The 22,093-nt window shown below is 37.6% G+C and overlaps 1 protein-coding gene across 3 annotated transcripts in view; it reads left to right on the top strand.

The window, feature by feature from the left end:
* TMEM164 (transmembrane protein 164) overlaps positions 1 to 22,093 on the top strand; it is a 45,861-nt gene that overhangs the window by 2,142 nt on the left and 21,626 nt on the right. For all 3 annotated transcript variants that reach the window (XM_055818304.1, XM_055818303.1, XM_005238240.4), the window contains 2 exons: positions 14,505 to 14,554; positions 16,455 to 16,521. In XM_055818304.1, the coding sequence (XP_055674279.1) occupies positions 14,505 to 14,554; positions 16,455 to 16,521 (117 nt within the window). The remainder of the gene's footprint in view (positions 1 to 14,504; positions 14,555 to 16,454; positions 16,522 to 22,093) is intronic.

The raw sequence follows: 22,093 nt of genomic DNA, 5'->3' as shown, positions 1-22,093 counted from the left end.
GATAGGTAGTATTTCAAGAGGGGGAGAAACAAGCTCTTACAGCAATATTCAAGACCTCTACAGCAATTAACTTACAGTTTCAAAACTTAATTAGTGGGTTATGTAAATTCCTAAGCAGTGATTCAGTGTTAGCTCAGAGTTTTACACCATAGGACACTTGCTTCCCGTGAAGTGCTAGCAATTGTTGTGCAATCAACTAGTCAGTATTGGTAATGAAGGGAAAAGCAGAAGGTATGCAAGAGCTGTAGAAACAAAATAATATAGCTACCTTCCATTTCTTGGCAATACTCAATGTTTACAGGAAAACTTGCCTGTTAATTCTCTGGGAAGAAGGTGAGGATATGTTACCATTATGACTTGAAAGTTTAGTTGTCTTGATATGGTATTATAATCTTCTGATAAGTATTCAGCAAAAGCTAGTGTGTGTAAATAAATGGGGGAGCTAGTATTGTTTGCCTCATTCACTAGTGCTTTTCCCCAGGAAGACAGAGACTTAACCTCTGTAGTCTGGCATGGGCAGTTCTTAATCTCTTTTTGACCAATTCTGAAGCTTTTTAAAATAATCTTATGCTAATTACTCATTAGAAATGGTGTTCCAGGATTTGTGAAATTGAGAAGGTGGGTATGTCAGCAAAATTCCAAAGTCATGCCTCTTCATCCTCAAACAGATGTATTAGAGATAGGCCTGGGCTTAACGTACAGAATGAAAGCAGCTGCAAAATCAGCACCTTTCAGCAGAGGAAGCAGGTTAGATACGAAGGTAGTTAATGACCCCCATCAGCAAAAAAGTCATACATAGAAGTTGGAATCTTGCCAGCATTTTTTTTCTGGCCAGAATTTGCTGAGGGCAACAGGTTGGTAAGATGTAAGATATGAAAATATAGTTTATCCTTCACTTCTGTTCTTATGGTAGTTTGCACATAAACCTGCTGCTGTGCCTAAACATTAGGATGAACAAAGTAGGCGGTGAAGAGATGAAACATGCTACAACAATCAAGATCACTTCAAAGGGAAGCCAACAGTAGCTGTTGGTAAAGGTCTCTTCTTTCACTCAATTTCTGTTTTCCTTTTCTTCAGCTGAGACTGTTTTACCTCAGAGCCACAAAGGCTCTGGGCTGTGAGCCAAAAATATTTGGAACTGGAAAGAAATTATCCTTCAGATTTTCTCTGCATAAAAGTAAAAGCAAAAGTCCTGCTTTTAAAAGACCTAAGACTGACATGAAATCACAGAATAAAATGGGAATTACATCCGTGGTGCACTTGGGCAGACAAAGCTGCGTAACATTATGGATACTGAGTTCTACAGATGAATCTGTTTTGATCAGATGTCTTAATTTCTGCCTATCACGCCAACCTGTGTTCAAATCAAATCTTTTTCATAAGTGGGAACAACTAGTTTAGATGTGTCATTGCGAGGATGAAGTGTCAATCAAGTGAACCTATTTTAACTGCCTAAACAGTTCTCATGGTTAATCAGATTCAGAGAATTTGTTGCTGTCCTGACACCTAGTTGAATTATCTAGGAACATTACTGCTGGTTTCCAGCCCTAGTCTTGGTTTTGGCTTCTTGCAGAGCTTTTGGAGGAAGAAGGGATGTAACTGCACCAGGGATGTAAGTGCAGCAGCACTGAGAGAGAAATACTTAAAATTTTTAAAATTGATATATAATTTGAAACCAGAGGTGAATGGAAACTTTGGTGGTTTCTTTGACAGCTTTCTGATGGGGATGGGGGTGGTTTTGTGCAGTATAGTATTTGGTTAGTGTGGGGTGGGGGGAAGTCTGTGAAGGAATTCACACTAAGCTCTTTGTAAGAGTGGTCTTATTGAGAATTACTTGGATACCTCTTATTAAAGAAAAAAAAAGCACAACCAAAACACCAAACCACTGTCTTTTTAGGACTGAGGATATGTTTGGACCAATGATGCTGCTGTAAACCTGGCATAAAAAAGTATCCTAAAAGAGGAACATCAAGTCCACTAGGATGTTGCAAACCTATTTGCACAGCAGGAAAAAAATCAGCGTATGTTTAGGGGACCAAGTGTTACATTTTCAAGACATTAGTCCTTTTGAGTATTTTAGGATCCATAATTCTGGTATTGAAATTGAAGATGTGAAGGAAATCTTTCAGGTGTCTGATTCAGCAGTGTAAGAGGGAGGATTCAGCCAACAGCCAATTAAACACTGTTGATTTCTTTAAAAGTTTGGCAAAGGAGACTTTTAGCAGCATCCAGGGCATCATTGTTGAGAAGTGTATACATAGGTGGTGTCTCCCTCTGTATGAGCATCAAGACACTTGGAGTAATTGCTTTAGTGAGCTGGAAGGAAAATTTCATGCCTTGCAGTGTCAAAACCAAGTTAGCCAAACCCAATTTGTTTATCTGTTCTACCTCCAAAATGTACACATTTTTAAACCTTTCAGTCAAAACACTTGTGTTTGCATAGCAGTTCTTCAGTTTCAGTGAAGTTAGTTAGAATTTCCATCAAACCCCTAGTGTTCTTTGTAATTTGTTCTTGTACCCCCAGTTTGTAAATTCTGACACATGTATTTTGCAAGGTGTTACTCACAATCACTTTTTAGTGAAAATGCATAAACACAGGTGTCTCTTGATGTCCTGTAAGACATCACGCTACAGTTAACAGGCAACTAATATCAACTGTAGACAAATACAAACCAGGACCCAGAGATAAAACTAGTCTGCATTGCAAAAGAGAAATTTGGAAAACAAAATGTAAGAAAAGCTTTTACATGAAGCCATCAAGATCAGAGTTTGTGGCTAACAGTGGTATGGTGAAATGATCACGAAAGGTCCTGTCCAGCCTTAATGATTATGTGGTTGGGTTTTTTTGTCTTTTTTTTTGAATTTGAGGTTTGTGTGTGTCGGATCTTGCAGCTGGTAGTTTTAATTTTGTTTCTTGAAGCTTTGCTAAGACTTTAGCTCTGAACATTGAAGGCTATGACTGACCAGGTTGTAGAAGTTAAAAGCTTGTATGTAAGTGTCTTGAAACCTTGTTTAGGGAAGTGGCAGAAACTGCAATCTAATCTTAAAATGATACATACAGCTAGTCCTTCTCTTAAACTGTTGTACATTTTCAGCATCCTTGATTTTAATATGCCAATGCTTTCTTCCGGAACGGTGACTCAGTACCAAACCTGTAAAATGAAAAATTTAAGGGTTTTATTTTTTTGCTGTTGTGGGAAGAGGTTTGCAAGTGTTCTTTCTGCCAGCTGAGGATTTACCAGTGAGAAATGTTTCTGTAAATTGTCATAATTCTCTTCCAATTCTACACTGAATTATTGCACTTAAAACAGTTAGGGACTGACATTTGTCTGGAATAAAGAAAATGTTTTTGTAGAAAACACATGTGTTGCTGGATGATTACTTCAGTGATCTTCTTAGGCAAAGAGAAGTAAACTAAAGGGGAAGGGATAGGTGGAAAAAAAGGTAGGGGAAAGAAGTGTAGGCGAGTCCCGGTTTTGTTCAGTGATCTCAGTGTGATGTTTGCGTAACTAAAAACAGTGCTAAGTGCCTGTGCAGTTCAGTAAATACCAAATCCTCTGTTCATTATTTCCAGTTTTAGCTTCTTTAGAGACCTGGATACTTTCAGTCCTCTGCAAAAGAGGCCACTGTGTTTTTGGAAACAATGGGCTGTTTTCAGAACTTAGATAATAAACATGGTTTGACTGAATTCAGCATCATTTGGGAGTATAACTGATTGGTTATTTCCCTCTCTCTCTCCTCCTTCCTCCTCCTTTTTTGGTTTTTAAACCATAGAAAAAAACCTGGTTATGTGGTCAGATGTGATTTTTCAAGTGTGAATCTGGATTTAATTTGTGTACGCTGCTCCTAAATGCTTTCAAATTTAGGATGTTTGGAAATACTTGGAAGGATCCCATTAAATTGTGTATGTTTTTCTACATCCTGTCTCTACAAAACCTTGAATTGAAATTAAAGGGACATTCATATCCTGTTATTTGGGAGTGAGTATGAAGAACCTTTGATTACAGAAATTCATTAATCTTTTTTTAGAAATTACACTGAATAATGTTGGATTACACAAGCAACAGCCTGCAAGTAAAAGTTTAGAGTTATTCAATTTTTAAAGGGTAGCAGTATTCAAAATTGAAGATGTTTCAAGCGTTCCATTCACTGCTTGATGTATTAAGATTGGTGGGCAAGATATAGAGCAGCGAAGGCAGTTTCCTATGAATATATACACATTATTCAGAATGTAAGTCTCTAACTGTAAGTTTCTAAATCTCCCTTTTTGTACGTGTGCATATTTCCCTTGTCTACATTATTTTTTGTGTATATCTCCTGCATTCCCAAATCTGCAGAACTTGTAATTTTTAAAGCAACTCAGAAGACAGGACTCAGTTTCAGGAAATGTGATAAAAGTGAAATTTAGTAGAACTTGATATGTTAAGGATGGTAAAAAAAATATTTGAGAAAAGCAAGGCTATATATTTGGAGTATAGTATCATTTATGCCAAAATCAGTCCATTTAGGAGGTGTGTGAGACTATTGTAGCAAGGTCAACAATCCTTTCAGCGCTCTGAAATGCTATCTGGTAGGCATAAAATTCATCACTTAAGTGGAAGATGTGCCTAATCTCAGCTCACAAATATATTGGATTATGAAGTATGCAGCTTGATTTTTAGATCTGTGTAATACACAAGTCTTTCTTTTTACAACTGCAAATTAACTTGTGAAACTTCCTCTTAAAGCTGATTGCTAGAGAGGAAATTGATGTAGTGTGTGGTAAAAAAGGGCAGATGAACAATTGAACAACTAAAGCACTGAAAGCACCAGTATTTCTTGGTGGCAAGCCTTATTTCTTGCAGAAGGGTGCATTTTACTGCTAGAAAGGTGATAGTGGTTCAAGGGGCATAGGTGGGTAGCGACAGGTCATGAGACAGATCACCAGTTCCTTTATACTGCGTCTGGGATGCTCCAGAACTATTAGTTTGGCTTCCAAAAAAATCCCACACTATGGCTTGCTTGTATAGTTTAATCTGCTCTTGGTTCCAATAACTGTCAATTTTTTCTTAATTGTTACCATTTATTTTTAAGCAGTTCCATGGTTCTGTTTAAAAGAACCACTGTCAACTGAAGCTTAGAGGGTTTAACTGATACCATAATTCATGTAAGGATTATTTATTGAGTTGAGGAAAAGCTTTTCTGTGAAAATTTTAACACTGTATAGAGCTTGTTTCACCATTGTGCTTATTTTAGTAAATCCCAGCATATAGTAGAGAAATTGAGAAGTATTGGTGTGAGGCAAAGCAAAGATTCTTACTCTGAAATAATAGTAATTTCTAATTTAGTATAAAAAGAATAGCAGATGTGTCTTAATGCTCTGATTCACAGTTTTCTTTGAAGAGATTACAGCTCAGCTGTTTCAATGTAGACAAGATTGGGCCAGTACATGCTTTATTTTGAGCTGAAAAATGTGTGTGCTTTAGGCAGGAGGCTAGGGAGCACAGTAAGAACGTCATGCTACCGATGAATGTCCTAGTTGAGGAATTGGAGTTTAAAGCTCAAGGTTAAGCCTTTGTTTTGAAGTTGCTAGAATTTTGGAATAACGGCTGTGCTTGAGAATAGAATGCATACTTTGGTAATTCTCCCCTTTATTCTGTATATTCTTAGGAGGAAAGAATATAAAAAAATGAGGAACTGACAAGAAGTAAGCTTACTCTCTAAAAAGGAGTAGGAATTACAGGACTGGAAATTCTAGATGAAAATGTTTAACTTTCTCTTACCCCAAATATTTACACTGAAGGTAATTATCCAAAGGCCATTAGATGAATAATCAGGTAATCGGATATTGGTTTGTTTTGATGAGATCATCGTAGATTTAAGTCAAATATCAATCAAAGTGTAATGTCTGTAGTTTGAGCAACACATTATGGACAGACAGGCCAAGAAAGGCCTTTTTTTTGTTTCTTTTTTCCTCTCCTCTTTAATTTCTCCCCTCCCCCCCCTCTTTTTTTTTTGAGAATGGAGCTATTAACAGTTTCAGTGTACTGTCCAGTGTTGTAATATATCACTGTTGGCTGTAATATATTTTTAGCATGGATGTTTTAACCTATGTAGCAGTTTCACACACTTTTCCACATAGGTGGTTTGCTACCAGCTTAAACTGATGTTTGAGGAATAACTGCTGGAGGCCTTTAGGAACTTCAGTGGAGTGGCAGAGTGAATCAAATAGCAGCAGTAACCACACTGGGCTCCTTAGGGATTGGGGATCATTGGGATGACTTTCAGCTGATGACTGCCATCCTAAACCCCCCTCCTTCGCTGCCTGTCTTGCGCTGCTGTTGGTGTTTACACTCCTGGGCACAAACGGTGAGTTTTGCTGCGGTGGTTGTACATCAGCCACCGTCACTGCAGCAATTTAAACTGTGTTGTTCACCCGAACAAGTGCTGCAGCATGGATTTGAAACCTGTGAAGAGTGTCATGCGGCTCGTGTTTCTTGTGACACTTCCTCAGGGCTTTAGATAGATGTGTTAAAGGTTTACATGTATTCAGATTGCCAAGTAATTGGTGCCAAGTGAATTTAATTGTTTATATTTTAATGCTTTGGTAGTTAGTGAAATGCCCACTGAAATTATCTGGAATATGATATGTGCCTTACCTTTTATGGCTTGTGTTACTGTTTCTTCAGCAAGTTACCTGTAATAATAAAGCTGTTAGATATTTATTATCCTGCTGTTTTTAAAGATGACAAATTTCTGTTGTAAAATCCTACAATTTGAGGAATTTTGAACTGAGAATCACAAGGTATAGGTGACTCGAAGCAGAGTAGAGCAGGACTTTTTCATGATGGTTTTGCTTCCATAGAAACTGATGCGAAACATCATGCTTGGGGAAAGAAGTCACAAAAGTGAATGTAGATGAATATGCGCATGAGAATTTTATTGTGAACTCATGCAAGCTTCCCCAGTGTCGCTGACAGATGTAAATGCAAATTAATCTGAATTCAGTGCAAACTGAATTTCCTTAAGAAATTGGCCTTTGAGTAGTTTGTTTTTTTTTTAAATCAGACTTTTGTTCTTTTAACCCCATGTAAGTTTTTGATTGTCAGGTTTTGCTGAAGCGTCAAGGTAGGAATGGGGAATGAAGTAACCCACTACTAGTGAAGGGCTGGTGCAGATAGTGGGTAGAGAAAGAGGAAGAAAAATAATGTCAGTGACAGTTTTTCTCTGAAATACTAATTCCTTAGGTGTGATAACTAATGCCACTGCATACACAGAAAGACCTGAGTCTTTATTTAATTATTAATCCTAAACTATGAGAAGTCTAGAAAGCTTTCACCTAAGAGCATAAAAGACGAGAAGGTGAGTACTGATTTGTCAAGTAAACAAACCAAGCCTTTGGAAGGGGAGACTAACCTAGAACGTCCCAATGAACATATATATAATTTAAAAGACATTAAATTGTAGAGGATGGAAATTGTTCAATTTGCTATAGTTCTTGCATCCCTGGGTAAAAGTGGGAAACAGGGAGGCTGGGAGGAGAGACAGGCAGCTTCTTAGGTTCCCAGAGTCTGGTTTATATGACACAGAAAGTACTTTTGCTGTAGTATTACTCAATGCTCTGCCAGCAGTGTTGCTTTGAATCATGAGTATTCGTAACCTAGACTAACAATTCCACAGGACACGTTAATTAATCCCTGAACCTGTCTGACAGCTGCAGTAAGGCAGCTGTGATTTTCATGCTAAAATATTAAATATACTCAACTTGCTGCTGTTTAGCAATGAGAATATAGTATCTTTTGACTCTGTTCTCTTTTCAGATTTGGCAGTCTGGACTTGTCGAACCACAGTCACCATGTTTTTATTTAAAACCAAAAAAAGTTACCTTTTAGAAGGCAAGCAGATGGCTTTTAAGTTATATGGCTGTACTGTGCTGAATTGAGTTTATACAAAACCAGATGCTGTATCAAAGCTTTATGATGGAGTTTAACCATTGCTTTCTGATAAATAAGGTGGTTGTTTTGAATTTACTTAAATTAATGTTAGAGTTAATTAATAAAACCTTCTACATCTTCTAAATTATCCAGCTGCTGGAATGTTCCTTGCCTTACATTTTACAATTGTGAGGGAAAATGGGATGTTTTTCACCTGTACAGTAAAATACACTTAACCTTCCTCCTGTATCTTAGTCTGTTCTCCTCTGGAAAGTCCGTTGATAGATCTCAGAAAGGCTGAAAATTGTTATTTCAGTGCAGATTGACCAAAGCCTGTGTGTATCTCTTTATTTCCCCTCCCTCCCCCCCCCCCCCCCCCCCCCCGTTTTTTTTTGGTTTTGTTTAATTCATTCCAGTTTTGGATGAATCCAGTTTTCATGAATTTTTCACATTGCTCTGAATAGAATTAAAATCTAATTTTGGAGTTTCCATTTTGGAATGACATACGAAACCAATCAATTTCTGATCTGGTTCAGTAATCGTGCCTGGTGTGAAAAGAAAGGTATGTTTCCAGCCTGCTGCAGCGAGGTACTAAATCAAACAGCCAGCTCAGGGACACACAAGCTGCTCTTTTGAAACATAAACGTAATCTGTGCCGCAAATGCGAGATACAGTGGTTTTACTTGCAGCGTGCTTAGCTGTCTTCTGCCAGAAACAACTCGACTCGGACATCTGTAGGCGTTCCCCTTGATATTTTAAGTGCGGCTTCGTGTGGTGTTTAATCTGGAATGGCTAGAGTTGTGTGATTTGTTCTTCCTGCTTCCTTTTGAATTGTCTTCTTTTGTCTTTTTAGTTTGTTTCTGATCAGACAAGATGACCTTTGTGTTATGCATGTTTCTGTCTCAGCAGGACAGGACTGGTAGAAGAAAAGCCTTTCAAGAGCCTTTGAAGACAAACTTTGACTGCACGCTCTGCCTTAGTGTACTAACAGAAAATATCGTCATTAAAATACTTCTGAAGGGAGCTCTTAGGTGTAATATTTTGTAGAGGTTTGGAATGTTGTGGAATCAGAAAAACCTGGAGATCTGTCATAGGAAAAAAAGAATAAAAAATTCAGTGAACTGTCCCTATTTAGAGTGCTCATGGAGTGAGGCAAAACATTAACCGAATAGAATGGTATCCAGGCTTAGATATTTGAAGAGATAGTTTACTTAAGTTCAGAGATGGTATTGCTGTTACACTCTTCAGTTGCATCCTTTTTGAATAAAATATTGTGCATATCTCTTGAAAATAGCTCTGGAGGTTTTTACTAGTCCTGATTTTTGAAATGTTGACTACTACAACTAGTGTTGGAATGTGGCATGCTTAGATGTCAAAGAAACTAGGAAACGCTGGACAAATGAAAAAACTTGCAGCTGACATTGAATTATTTTCTGGCAGTGGTCTCAAAGCTTGTGGAACCTGCAACATAACATAAATATATACAACCTTGCCAGTATCTGAGAATTTTCCTAGACATAACTCTAGCATGTACCACAGCTGCTCATCTTAAGGTTTTAATCAACTGTTTCTAAGATCTCTGTTTTAGGCAAGTCATGGCTCATAATGACAGGCTGGGTAAAATGCTTGCAGGCATTCTAGTGTAATGGATTTTTAGCTACTGTAAGTAGTAGCTCACTAATATATTTGGAACTGTATGTTGAAGTTGGAGTTTCTCAGTATCTGAGCATGTTGGGGTTGTATTAAGGTAGATTTAATAAGATCTGCTCGCCTCATGACCTCTATGGTTTTTTTCCACCTCCAAAAAAGTAATCCATAACAAATGTACTATAGAGGCTCTGCTGGATGAAAAACCCCACAATTATACAACAACAGAACCTTTTCTTTTCTTTAATCTAGTAATACAGTTAAATGAAAAATAGGAAACCAGATACGTAACATTGCATTAGTTTATGCAGAAAACTTCTTTGATAGATAGCAATCGGTAGATACTGCAGTATTACATTGGCCCTCCACAAATCCCTGCTAAGTTGCCTCCCCTTTTTAATCACTAAAAGAAATCATAGCCAAACAAGGGAAATGTTACTGTTAAAATGGAACAGGGTAACTGGGAAAAATCAGCTCATTTTTCGTAAATTGGTTTTTAGAAGCCAAAAATTACCCCCAAAAATTACTTCTTGACACTGCAATATTGTCTGTAGGTAAAAGTCAAGCTCACACGCATGGGGAAAAAAAAAGGCTACGTATCAACAAAAATAAGATGGTCTTCTGCAGCAAGTTAGGGGTTTTTTTTATTGATTATATCTGGTTTTCTAGTGCCAAAATGTGACAGGGATACAGGTACCCAAATTTCAGAAGTGTGGAAAAAATCCAATACCAAAACAACACACCCCCAGATCCACAAAAGACTACAAGATCACCAAACCAAAAAGAACTACATTAACTTTAATCTGACCTCCCTCTAATACAAACCCATTTCCTAATCTCTATGCACTGTGTTAACCACTAACAATAACATTTTCACTTCTTGCACTTCAAGCATTACACGTGCTACAATTCTCACATTAATTTGGAGATATCTGAGGTTTCTTTTATTTGATTTTTTAAGTTCATATGGAATTTTATTCAAACAACCTCTTTTGCAGTTTGCACATCTAGACTTCAGCAATGGGCAAAAGGTGGAAAAAATAAAAATAACAAGTAATAAAAAATAAAAGTAACAACAGCCCTGCTGATCCATTATGTGTTGTGGTGTGACCTTTGTATTTCAGCTTATGCGGGGGAGTGGTGGCCATGCAGTTCTTCATGCCAGAAATACTTCCCAGGGGAGTGGACAATGATATTTATGGTCTTGCAGAGCAGTTAGGAAGTATATTGACAGAATTTCTGACTTATGTTTTCATCTGGGGTCCTCAAGGTTGAAGTGAACTTCAGTTTGTGGATTGACCAATGTTACAGGTTTCTTTGCAATTTATTGCCTGAGAACAACTGTAGAAGCTTCTGGTTCTGCGCTGGTGAAAAAGACTGGGATGTCCTGACTCACAATATTGTCCCCACCTAGGACTTGTTATGCATTTATACATTTCCTCAAAGCCACTCATGGTGGTTTTATGCTCACTTTCTCTCACTCTTACGGTCTTTTACAAGCTGAAGAGTCTTAATGTGTTAAATCAATCCACGTATGGAAGATGTTCTATACTTTTTGACTGTTCTTGTTGACCTCTGTGACTCTTTTCTAAATCTGCCTCTTTTTTTTTTTTTTTTTTTTTGAGAGAGAGAGGTTAAAGGGGAAGGGAATGACTAGAGCTGTGCCCAAGATTCAGCCTATCAGGCAATGTCTATTTTATAGCTCATTTTTCCCTCCTGAAGTAGTTACTTCTGTACGTTTTGGAGTTCTGATTAATTCTTTTGTCCTCCTTTTCGTTTGTAATGTGAAAATATAACAGGTAGCAGATCTGACAATAAGAAGGGCCATTGAAATTGTTTCTTAGTGTTCTTTTAAATTGAAAGTTTAGTTATTCTGCCTGTCTCAGCATGCTTTAAAATATATGCTGCTTGTTTACAGTGGAACTCTGCAGTGTGCCAGCAGAGGGGTGGGAACTTCACAGCCATGCTGCTAATTTAATATGACATTGCTCGCTTTATAAAACCTAGCGGTTTCCTCCTGCAAGGCAAAGGATTTTACTTCCAGTATGACAGTAATGTAGTATGGTTATGGGTGAATGTGTGAACACTTGTGTTGGAGCTTGTGAGCTTGTCTGCTGTGAACTAGGTATTTTAAGACTGCCAATTACTCTGAGCTGAATGATGATGCTTTTTATAATGTTTGAATCTACTCAGTGATACAGTTCTTTGAAAATCAGATACAAGGGTACAAAACATCCATTTTAAGAAGCTGAGGTTTATCATGGAAAGTACATACATATTTAGAGGGAAGGTGCTTGATGCTAAACTGCTAAAGCTGAAACATTTGACAATCTCTTCCATTATCCTGAAGTTTTAACATAAACATTCTAGTTAACGGTTACTCTCCTGTCATAAAAAATGGAAGTCAGGCTTGTCTTCTGAAAGGTGCCTTGTAACAGAGGGATTTGCATGCTTAAAAATGTTAAATATTTATTTTTCCCTCGTCAGATCCTGAAACTGCATTTCTTGCAGTAGAGTTGGTATAAAAATAAGCAGCTGTGACTCTTGTTCTCTTCTTTGCCTGTCTCCATGGTAATGAAGTATTTTAAATTGGTATGTCCATTGCGATCTTTGTAACAATGCCGTCCTTTTTTAATACTAGCTTTTTTTTATCCTTAGTGGTGAGATTCAAAAAAGATACAGACTTGCATTGTAGTTTCTGTGCTACGGTGTGGTAGTTGGAGCACTCTGTGGCCTGTCAGAAAAAGAAATGATGGGTGTGATTAAGACATCTTTCTGGTTTGATTATTTTGTGTGTAGAGGAAAAAAGTCAGTCTGGTTTTGTTTTCTTTAAGATGTAGGAAATGAAAAACATTTCTATATTTGAAGAGCAGTTTCTTCCATGAAGGTGTGAACTATGCTTCCAAAGTAACATGTCTCTTCCGTGAGATTTCTGAATTTAAGGAAATCATAAAATGATTTGAATTTAAAATTCTAGATGAACTAGTGAGACTCTAAATATCGTAACTCCTTTTGCTAACATGCAACATAGAGTGCTTACAAAGTTTCACTAATGCATGCAAGTAGAATGGGAAAAAACAGTTATTGTAAGAGACCTGTAGAAGATAGTTATGGTTTCCAAAGGGGGGGAGAATGTAGTCCACAATTCAAGGAACTTTAGTTATTTTTGCAATAAACTTTGCTTACTATGTGATGATGGACTAGTGAAGCGTAATAAGTGTTAAACACTTTTCATAGAAGTCGTATGGGTCTTATGTGCAAGGTGATATATGGACTTCTCATAAGATTTTTCTGGTACAATTTTCAGGGTTTTTTTTCTTAGCACAAAAAAGCATCCATTAGTGGATTGTCATCATGCATTTGTTATAGTCTCTTTCGCTTTAACCTGCCCTGATGAGTTGAAATTACTAGCTTTTTAAATACAAGACGTAAGAGAAACTCTGGATTTTGACAGTATTTACTAAGAAAATGTCTTGAGGTACATTCAGTTAAATTTAATTGTAGCCTTTTTCTTGCTGTGCATTAGAGTTCTGCATGACTTAAGAAAAACAATTTGTGTGTGCATGTTCTAAACTGTTATTGAGACTGACTTGAATTAAATGTAGAAGTGAGTGAATTAGAGAAAAAAATGGCTGTATATTAAGAGTTTGCACTGGAAATAAAATATTTGTATCTGTACATTTATCTGTATGGTAATGACAGCCAGCCCCCTTCATACACAAGGGCTCGGTAGTGTAATCCAGGCTTCAACATTGCTGCAGCAAGTACATGATCTGGTAGTAATTAATCTGAAAATACATCGGAGGCTTCTTCCTAGCCCTGCAACATTTCAAAGAAACGTGTTTGGTGGATTGTCCAGTCTGACTTGTCCACAAAGCAAACACCTTCTCTAAAAGTTCTCACTTGAAGTGATTTAATGATAATTTGTGTTGTAGGTTGGCAGTGATATAATCTATTGTGAATTTATTTTAGCAACAGCAGTAAGAAGTGTGATCCATTTTGTGTGGTGGTTTTTTTTTTTTAATACTTATTGGACAGTGAGCCAAAGTCTCTTCTTTGCAGCAGCAGGCAATATAAAATACAGGATTTTATCCCTGAACACTTACGTAGTGATCTCTTCATATCTAGAGATTAAGACTTGCTGATGGGAAGTTTTTTAAGTTGTTGTGAGAGGTTTTGGACAGCAGTATCAAAAGATGATGGTTATCCTCTAGATTTAAATGGGGCACTGTTGCAAATAAACAGTACTGTATTACATAAAATTTTCAATTGGGTCCAATTTATGGTAGGAGTAAAGGTAGCCTGTAAAGAAAAACAAACATGCTGCTGCAATTGTATTCAGTTACCTTCGGTCTTGTGAAACTTCTAGCTAATTATTAGTGACACTTTTACAGTACTGTAAAAATACTTTGAGTGTGGCAATGGACATATTTAAGGATGACTACTAAGCTTATGCATAGAGCAAATACTGTGTTAGCCTTATTTTGGGAAGTATGAAGAGGCTTTTATAGATACCCATCACGCATGAGCTCTGCAAGAGCTGGGACCTTCACTGCTGAAGTGAGGTATTGTCACTGTAAATGCTTGGTCTTTAGCACAGCAGGGACATTGTCATGGCTGAGGGTTAAGGGAGCTGCCGTAGTAAATACAGTCATCTGCTTTATGAGAAACCTTTTATAATGACGATATCAAACAGGCTAGAATTTGACATGTTTCTTAGGCACTGGCAGGAGCCCTACCCTAGATGCTGCTCATACACCTTAAATCCTTTTATATATAGGTAATGTGAGACTTCTAATTTGTTCAAGATTTTTAGTCTTTTCTAACTCTTTAAAACAGTTCTTCTGGTTAGAAATTTATGACATACAGAAATGGGAAAAAATATAGAAAATGGAGTCTAAAAGAGATCATAACATTAATTTAATTTTGTTTCTAATGTTTCAGATTTTTCTTCTCGCTTGTCCTCCATGTCGGATTGCAATGATTCTCTTCAGGTAATGCCTTTTCCTTGTATTATGCAAGAAGACAGAAAGATGGTATTTGAGAAGTTAATCACAGCTTAAGTCGTAAAATATTAAGATATATATCCAGTTGGAAAGGCATATTGGTTGGAATGGAAAATGACACCTTGGAAAGGGTTAGGGCTTAAATTATGGGTGTGGAGCCACTTATCCATGGTTCTGTGTACTGGTGGTGTTGGCCTTGCTTGGGAACGTGAATTAGCTCTGTAAGAGATGAGCGTGCAGGCAGGCATCTTCCTACAGATTAATTTATGGGCTTGTGTTGTTTATGTCATGGGCCTTGTACCTTTTTATTTTCCTTGCTGAATATTAGTAACCGGGCTTTACTGAAGGCCATGCATACAGTATGGGTCTAGTTTTAAAGCGGTGGATATAAATGAAATAGTGAAAGCGGATTTTTGCTGACTTGGGGATTTCTCAGATCTATGCAACCTTTTCTGAAATATTGTGTATTGTTACTAACTTCAGGAACCACAGGAGTCTCTCATGTGCAGGAAACTGTAATGGGCTGCTGTGGTAGAGTCCAGTAAGCAGCTACTAGTAACTACTTGTGTTGTGGGGAGGGAGATGGGGCTTCCTAGGAGAATTGGGAATGGCTGTAGTTGCCACCACGAGAGTTCACTCCAGCTTTTTCTTGTCTTAGTCTAGGCAGTGACTGGAAAAATTATGCTGGGGGCATGCCTCGTGAATTATTTTGGAACTGCTACTGTCTGGCTGTTTGCAGCTTTTTCCTGCTGTTCTCATTTGGGCAGGGATTAGGCTGAACGCAGATACTGTGTTAGGGTCTCCATCTCAGAGAGTGAGAAATGTGTCTGATGTCCAGGAAATCCTGGATTTACTATGCATTTGCAAAAGACTGGTTGCAGCATGGAGGCCACAATATTTGGTGTTTTTCAGAATGAGCCTTCCCATTTTCTGACACCCTGACAGCATATAAATTATGTTTGAAAAACTTTTCAAATTGTAGTACCTTTTTCCCCCTCGAGTTACTTTTAAGTTCCGAACTGTTTATGACAGGCAGTCGTTGTAGACAGTTTATTCCTTTGTGTCTTACGTAAAGTAGACTGAAACAGTACTTGATACTATTTTTGTGTTCTTGGGATGCAACAGTGGTTTAGAAAAAGATGGCTGAAAGCTATACAAAACGGAATATTACAATGCTACTTTCCTGCCTTATTCTTTGCTTAGGACTTGCTGTTGCATTTTGGCAAATGTAATTCTTTTTTTTATTCATTTATTTTATTGTTTGTTTATTTCTACAAGTTTTTCTTTGGAAAGATGTTAGACTTTGCAATGCTTGGCCTTTTAAAGATCATTTTACCAGGCTATAGATTCCTGGTACAGGTCACTGCAGTGGAGTCAAAATACCAATCTTGGATTTTTTTGTGTTTATAAATCAATGTGGAAAGGTAACACTGCTGTATTTAAGGGAATTTCTCCAAATTCCTGAAGCTTTACTTCAAAGCTGTGCATTTATAGAGTTAGGCAGGGGTAAAAACCTTTATAAATACACTATTTTAAGCTCAGAAAGGCAAATGAACAGTAAAATACTAACTATTAAGCAGCTTGCATCATGAACAGGATTAACACAAACAGGCAGTCCAGGCTTTCTAGGAATCCAAAGCTCGTTACAGAAAGCAGTCCTACTTTAGGAAATCATTTAAGTGTGTATTTAATGGGAGGTTTTTGTCCTGGTTATTGCATTTAAGAGTATCTGGTTATTGCATTTAACAGTGGCTTTATTCAAATTCAAGCCAAAAGAGTTTTCTTAAATCTCTTGCTATCCTTTACTAAAGAGATATTACATAAAATATGTGAAAATACTGCATTTTGTTTCCATCTGTGAAAATAATATCACATCTCTTTTTCTAAGGTTGCAGATGCATATGCTGAATGGGGCCCTCTTGGCATTGCTATTTCCTGTTGTTAACACACGCCTGGTGAGTGTACGGTACTTCTCCTTTTTTATTTATTTCTAAAAGATTGTATTTGAAAATATGTTAGACCTTTGCTTTGTTTGGCCTTTTAAGGTTCATTTTACCAGGCTGTGATTCTTAGTACAGATCATTGCAATGGAACCAAAATACCAATCTTGGATATTTTTTTCTTTCTTTTTTTTTTTTTTTTGTTTGTTTGTTTTGGTGTGTGTGTTTATAAATCCATGTGGAAAGCTAGCACTGCTGTATTCTTGGTGTCAATTCCATTCTAGCCTTTAAATGGAGGAAAAACTCAATGGCTTTGACAGAGGCCAGATGTTGGTGGCTGTCAGCCCCTCTCCCCAAGATTAGGCACAGCAGGGTTTCTTTTTGCTATCCAAGTTTTCAAATCTGCTATGGAACTCCTGTCTCCTGGATGAAAAATTAGCCTCTTGGTGTCCCTAGTAAGATTCTGAAACCTATTTAGAGTTAATGGTAAGAAAAGTCACCCTGAATCTGAGCCATATGAAATATTTCCAAGGATTATTTTTAAGAGCTGTTACGCATGCATATGTAGGGTGTGCATATGCATATATGCCTACATGCTTGTTCATTTTTTGTCACTTGACTCATTTGCAGCAATCTGTTGTTGCAGTTATTTAAACGTCTGTTTGAGATAGAGTTCACTTTATCTGCCTATGTGTTTATGGTGTCTAAATAAAGTACCTCTATCTATATGTATATACCATGTGGATTAATGGTATTATTAACAAAATTGTTGTGGACTTCAGACTCCATTACAAATAGCATTAGTGGCTGCTGGTTTGCAAATCTTGACTGTCTTAATAAGATTAAGTATAAAAATCTGCATCTGTATTGAATTTTGTGGATAATATGCTCCGTTGATTGGCCACACTGGTAGCTAGGAGACCTGAAAACTGACAATTTTGTTGTCAGCTTATAAATGGTTTCCTTTCTTGTCGTCTTTAAGACCATAACATTTTGCACCAAGACACAGTTTAGTTCCTAGGCAAATACATCTGTAGGCTTTTACATGTTAAAAAGATTTTTCCATAATGCATGACACATACATGCACGGGAGGTTGGATCATGTTTTTCAAATGTCAGTGGATTTAGTGCTGTAATAACCCTAGAGTTCTTCCAAGATTTATGTTGCCCTTCCTAATCTGGTAACTACATGTATTCTTTTCTATACTGTAACAGTTTATGTGCAGTTTGTAATTATGTTTTGATTAAACTTGATACTGCTGAAGGGGCATCAAACGAGTAAAACAAGTGTTTTTCTGGATAATGATAAGTCTTTTTATTTCTGTATTTCAAATGATCTAGTTTTTAAGTAAATAAACTTTGGCGAATGAAATGGTTTTTCTGGGTAAGCTTTTGAGGATAAAATGTTGAAATATTTAATAAATGATTAACTTGTATTTTCTCTGCCACTGTCATAGATCTCATTCATATTAGGGCAGCAGTGATTAAACAGAAAAAACACAGGCTACTTATAAAATTCTGTCCTTAATTAGGGATAGAAGAGCCAAAGGATAACGTCCAAGAGCAAGTATTTTTGGAATAAATACAACTTAAGATATTTTTGGCCTAACAGCTGCTTGCTAGGCTGTTCTTTTTTTGGTGTTTCTCCTGGCACAAGATAATATGGGTGATGTTTTATAGCACTGCTGCTTTGACCCAGATTCTCTCATGGTAGACACACATTCTGCCTTGCAACTGTTGTTGTAGTTGTTACACCGACATTGTCCTGAAAGCAATAAATGTCTTAAAATTTTGTAGGAAGTTAAAAAAATTGCAATAATTTTGCCCATGCTGTCTGCTCTAGTTTGTAGTATCTAAGTGAAAAACTTCTGATTCAGTAAGGAATTGTTGAGTCTCTATGCCTCAACTTTTAAATTTCAGTTTTATGATATTTTAAGACATTTTAGTGTGTGCATGTTTAATACAAAAAATTTGTATACTTATTTATATCTGTAAACAGTTGTCATATGTAGTGTGCAGTACAAAGAGTGTGGAAAATTGGGCACCTAACTAAACTGTTAATTTAGAAGTGAGCCAGAAGGTGTTTTCCAGGGCAGAGTGAGTTCTGAGCTCAGTGGGAACTGGAAAGCAGGGGGCTGTTGCCTCCCATCACTTTGTGAGATTGTACCCAATTGATGTAAGCACCAAAATCCCTTGTGGTCATATTTTCTAGTGTAAAATGTGTTTTATCCTTGTAAGTTATTTGTTAAACAGCTGGTTGTTTTGTTGTAGGCACTTTTAATTGTCTTCAGCTGACATTCTCCTAAACCTCTCTCTTCCAGGTGGATTGCCTGTTGTCTTACAGGCTGCAGACGACCACTGTTGAGCTGTAGTCTCTTTTTGGAGAAGCCTGCTAATTTAGCAAGTTCAGCACTAGGCACGTACTAGCTAGTGAATTGTGTATTACGGAGATGGAAGCAGTGAGATGCAGGAGAAAACATTAGATGTGCAGTTTTATTTGTATATATCAATAATCTGAAAGGGGCAAGAGGCAAAAGATACAGAATGAAAGATAATCATAACTTCGCCAGCTTATTTAGGAGCTACTGGGTGTCAGGATTTTGGTTCTAAGTGTTAACCTGTTCAAAGTAATTTCCAGAACACCTCTTAGAACATTTTGTGGCACAGTCTGTTAGGGTCATGTATTTCTGCAGCCAGTTATGTTACCTAATTCATTGTAAGCATTCTTTTGTATATATGATTCAAAGCTAAATTGACCTGAAAAAGTATTTTTTGGAAGCTTCCAATGTAATTTGACTTTCCATTTTCTTGTAATGTATCCGTTTAATTATTTTTAGAACCTCAGTCATTTCAAAACTATTCTTAAATATTAGTCTGTTGCCAGTGGAAATGGGGAGTTAAGATAGTCATTGAAACTACAGGAGAAAGTTTCTACCTTCCATTGTTTTAACCTTTCAGTGACACTATACTCATTAAAAATCTTGTTGGACTGTAATGGGCACCTGGGATAATGTTAAAAAAAAGCCTGAAAGATTAGGTCAGTCTATTCTGTTTAGAGTTTCAGAAAATTTTTTCCTGCCTTGGCGTAATGTTGAGGTGCCGACAGTTAACAGTCTTGTGCAACAAATGCACCCACTTGTATTTATCTGGCAACTAAATATTCTGGTTATTTTGCTACATTATTTATGACATGCTGATGAAGTTAAATTTCATGTATTTGAATAGTCATTGTATAAAGACAAAAAAGGTTGTTTCTTGTTCAGTTAATGTTTTTGTGAGTTCTTATTACCGTTTTAGAAAGAGTATTTTAGTTTTCTCTCATAATCTCATTCCCTTCTTATGATGGAAATCATTCTTGATCGGCATTAGCAATTCACATGGAAAAATAGGGTAATCTTTTATGACCCTTAAGTAAATAGAGAAGAAGATGCTAAGTGAACTGGGTTGTTAGGTACACATGTGGGAGCTTGGAAGTGTGTACGAGGATATAAATTGAGTAGAAAGATTTTTTTTTTTTTTTTTTTTTACTCTGTATTTATATTATATGGGATGCAGTGTAGGTCCCCAAAACCTGCCTATGTAAGTCAACTCATTTAACTGGCACAAAGACTCTAAGTGTTTGCAGACTAACTGGTTTTGTTTGAACTTTCCTATTGTATTAATAAAATTTTGAAGGAAACTCTTTCCACTGCTTTAAACTATTTTTTTTGCAAGCTGATGTCCTGAAAATGTTGATATAGATAAAGTAAAAAAAAAAAACAGGACATGTCCCAGAGGTGTTGGGCTTGCTGTCCCTGCTCACACAGCTGAGATTGTGTAGTTTTAACATTTCCAGAAGCTGCTGTATTCTATTATTAGAACTATTTGGCTTGAGAGGTACGCATTCTAAATCTGTTTTAGGAACAGAATCATACTCTGAGTAGTGCTTACAGTGCACCATTCTGTGTAGCGCCTCTGATCATTGCTTACTGTATTTCTGTTGACTGTTAAGGTAGTAATTCACTATATTAAATAATTTGCCTGAAATGCCTGTGCCTACACAGCAAAATGGAATAGGTTATGCTAGCACATTATCTCACTTCTAAACTGGCTTAATCTAACTGGTACAGGGAAAAATAACAGAGCAGTTACACACCACAGGCTGTTGAGAGATTGTGCTTTGGTTGCTGGTAGATGCTAAGGCTGAGGTTTCTGCATCTTCTGACAATTAGCAATGCTATGTGCATTAAAATGGTATGGGTGAGTGAGTGGAGTCTACAGTCACACTTTTATTTGGTAATGTAAAGCTGTTTTCTGCTGCTGGTGGTACATGGTCCTAATATTATCTCTAGAGCAACTGGAAAAATACCATTTCTGAAATTGGTATTATTTACTTCATATAATTCTTGTCTTTGACTTGACTTTACAAATGCCGGGTTGTGTCCATTGTGTCATTAATGTGAGCTGGTTTGTGTAATCAAATTGAGTGACCAGAAGACAGTGGTGCCTTTTTTTTATGAGACACAGTAAACATCAAATATATTACTAGTCAGATAGTCAAAACGCTCGTAAAAGTCAAAACAAATGCATTCAGTTGAGAGCAATGCCTTTTCCTGATTTTTCTCGGAGAGCATCATCCTGTAGTGACAGGCCAAGCGTTGTAGTTTAACCCCAGCTGGTAACAGCCTCACGCAGCTGCTCGCTCCCTTCTCCCCGCTGGTAGGGTGAGGGACAGAACAGAAGGGTAAAAGTGAGAAAACTCACAGGTTGAGATAAGGACAGTTGACAAGCAAAGCCAAGCAAGGCGTTCATTCCCTGCTTCCCAGGGGCAGGCAGGCGTTCGCCCATCCCCAGGACAGCGGCGCTCCATCACACGTGATGGGTACTCTGGGAGACAAACGCCATCGCTCTGAACATCCCCCTTCCTCCTCCTTCCCCCAGGTTTATTGCTGAGCAGGGTCCATACGGTGTGGGACATCCCCTGGGCCAGTGGGCTCGGCTGTCCCGGCTGTGCCCCCTCCCAGCTCCTCGTGCCCCCCCAGCCCACTCGCGGGTGGAGGGGTGAGGAGCAGCAGAGGCCGTGGTGCCCGCAAGCCCTGCTCAGCAATAAGGAGACATCCCTGGGTGAGCAGTGCTGTTCCCAGCACCGATCCAACCCGCAGCCCCGCACCAGCTACTGTGAAGGAAATTAACTCTATCCCAGCCAAAACCAAATCGCCAAGTAAAAAATTCTCTTAAAATTTATCAAAATTTGGGTATGTCATGAGTTGGAATCCTGGGGTCTTGCCTTAGCTGGATTTTGTCAAATTCATATACTAGTGAAAATACAGTCATGTTTCTTGTTTTGTTATGTTTCTGGTCCCCTCAACCCTTGTAGCAGGATATTATTTCTAGTCCTGTGTTCTAAGCCTTCACACTACGGACTGTCCGTACAGAGGTGCTGCTTTATAAACGCTCTGGAGTTGTGTATCATGCACGCTAGCACTGCCTTGGTAGTAGGTGCAGATTCTGATTCTTTCCCTCTGTGTATATGCCTCACCCTAACAGGATTAGTTGCAAATGAGGACTAGATAAAATTCATCAATAAAACTGATGAATTAATGATACT

Source organism: Falco peregrinus, chromosome 13, assembly GCF_023634155.1.
Source record: "Falco peregrinus isolate bFalPer1 chromosome 13, bFalPer1.pri, whole genome shotgun sequence".
Lineage (NCBI taxonomy): Eukaryota > Metazoa > Chordata > Aves > Falconiformes > Falconidae > Falco > Falco peregrinus.
The sequence above is the reverse complement of the archived record's forward strand: the minus strand, read 5'-3'. Positions and strand labels throughout refer to the sequence as shown.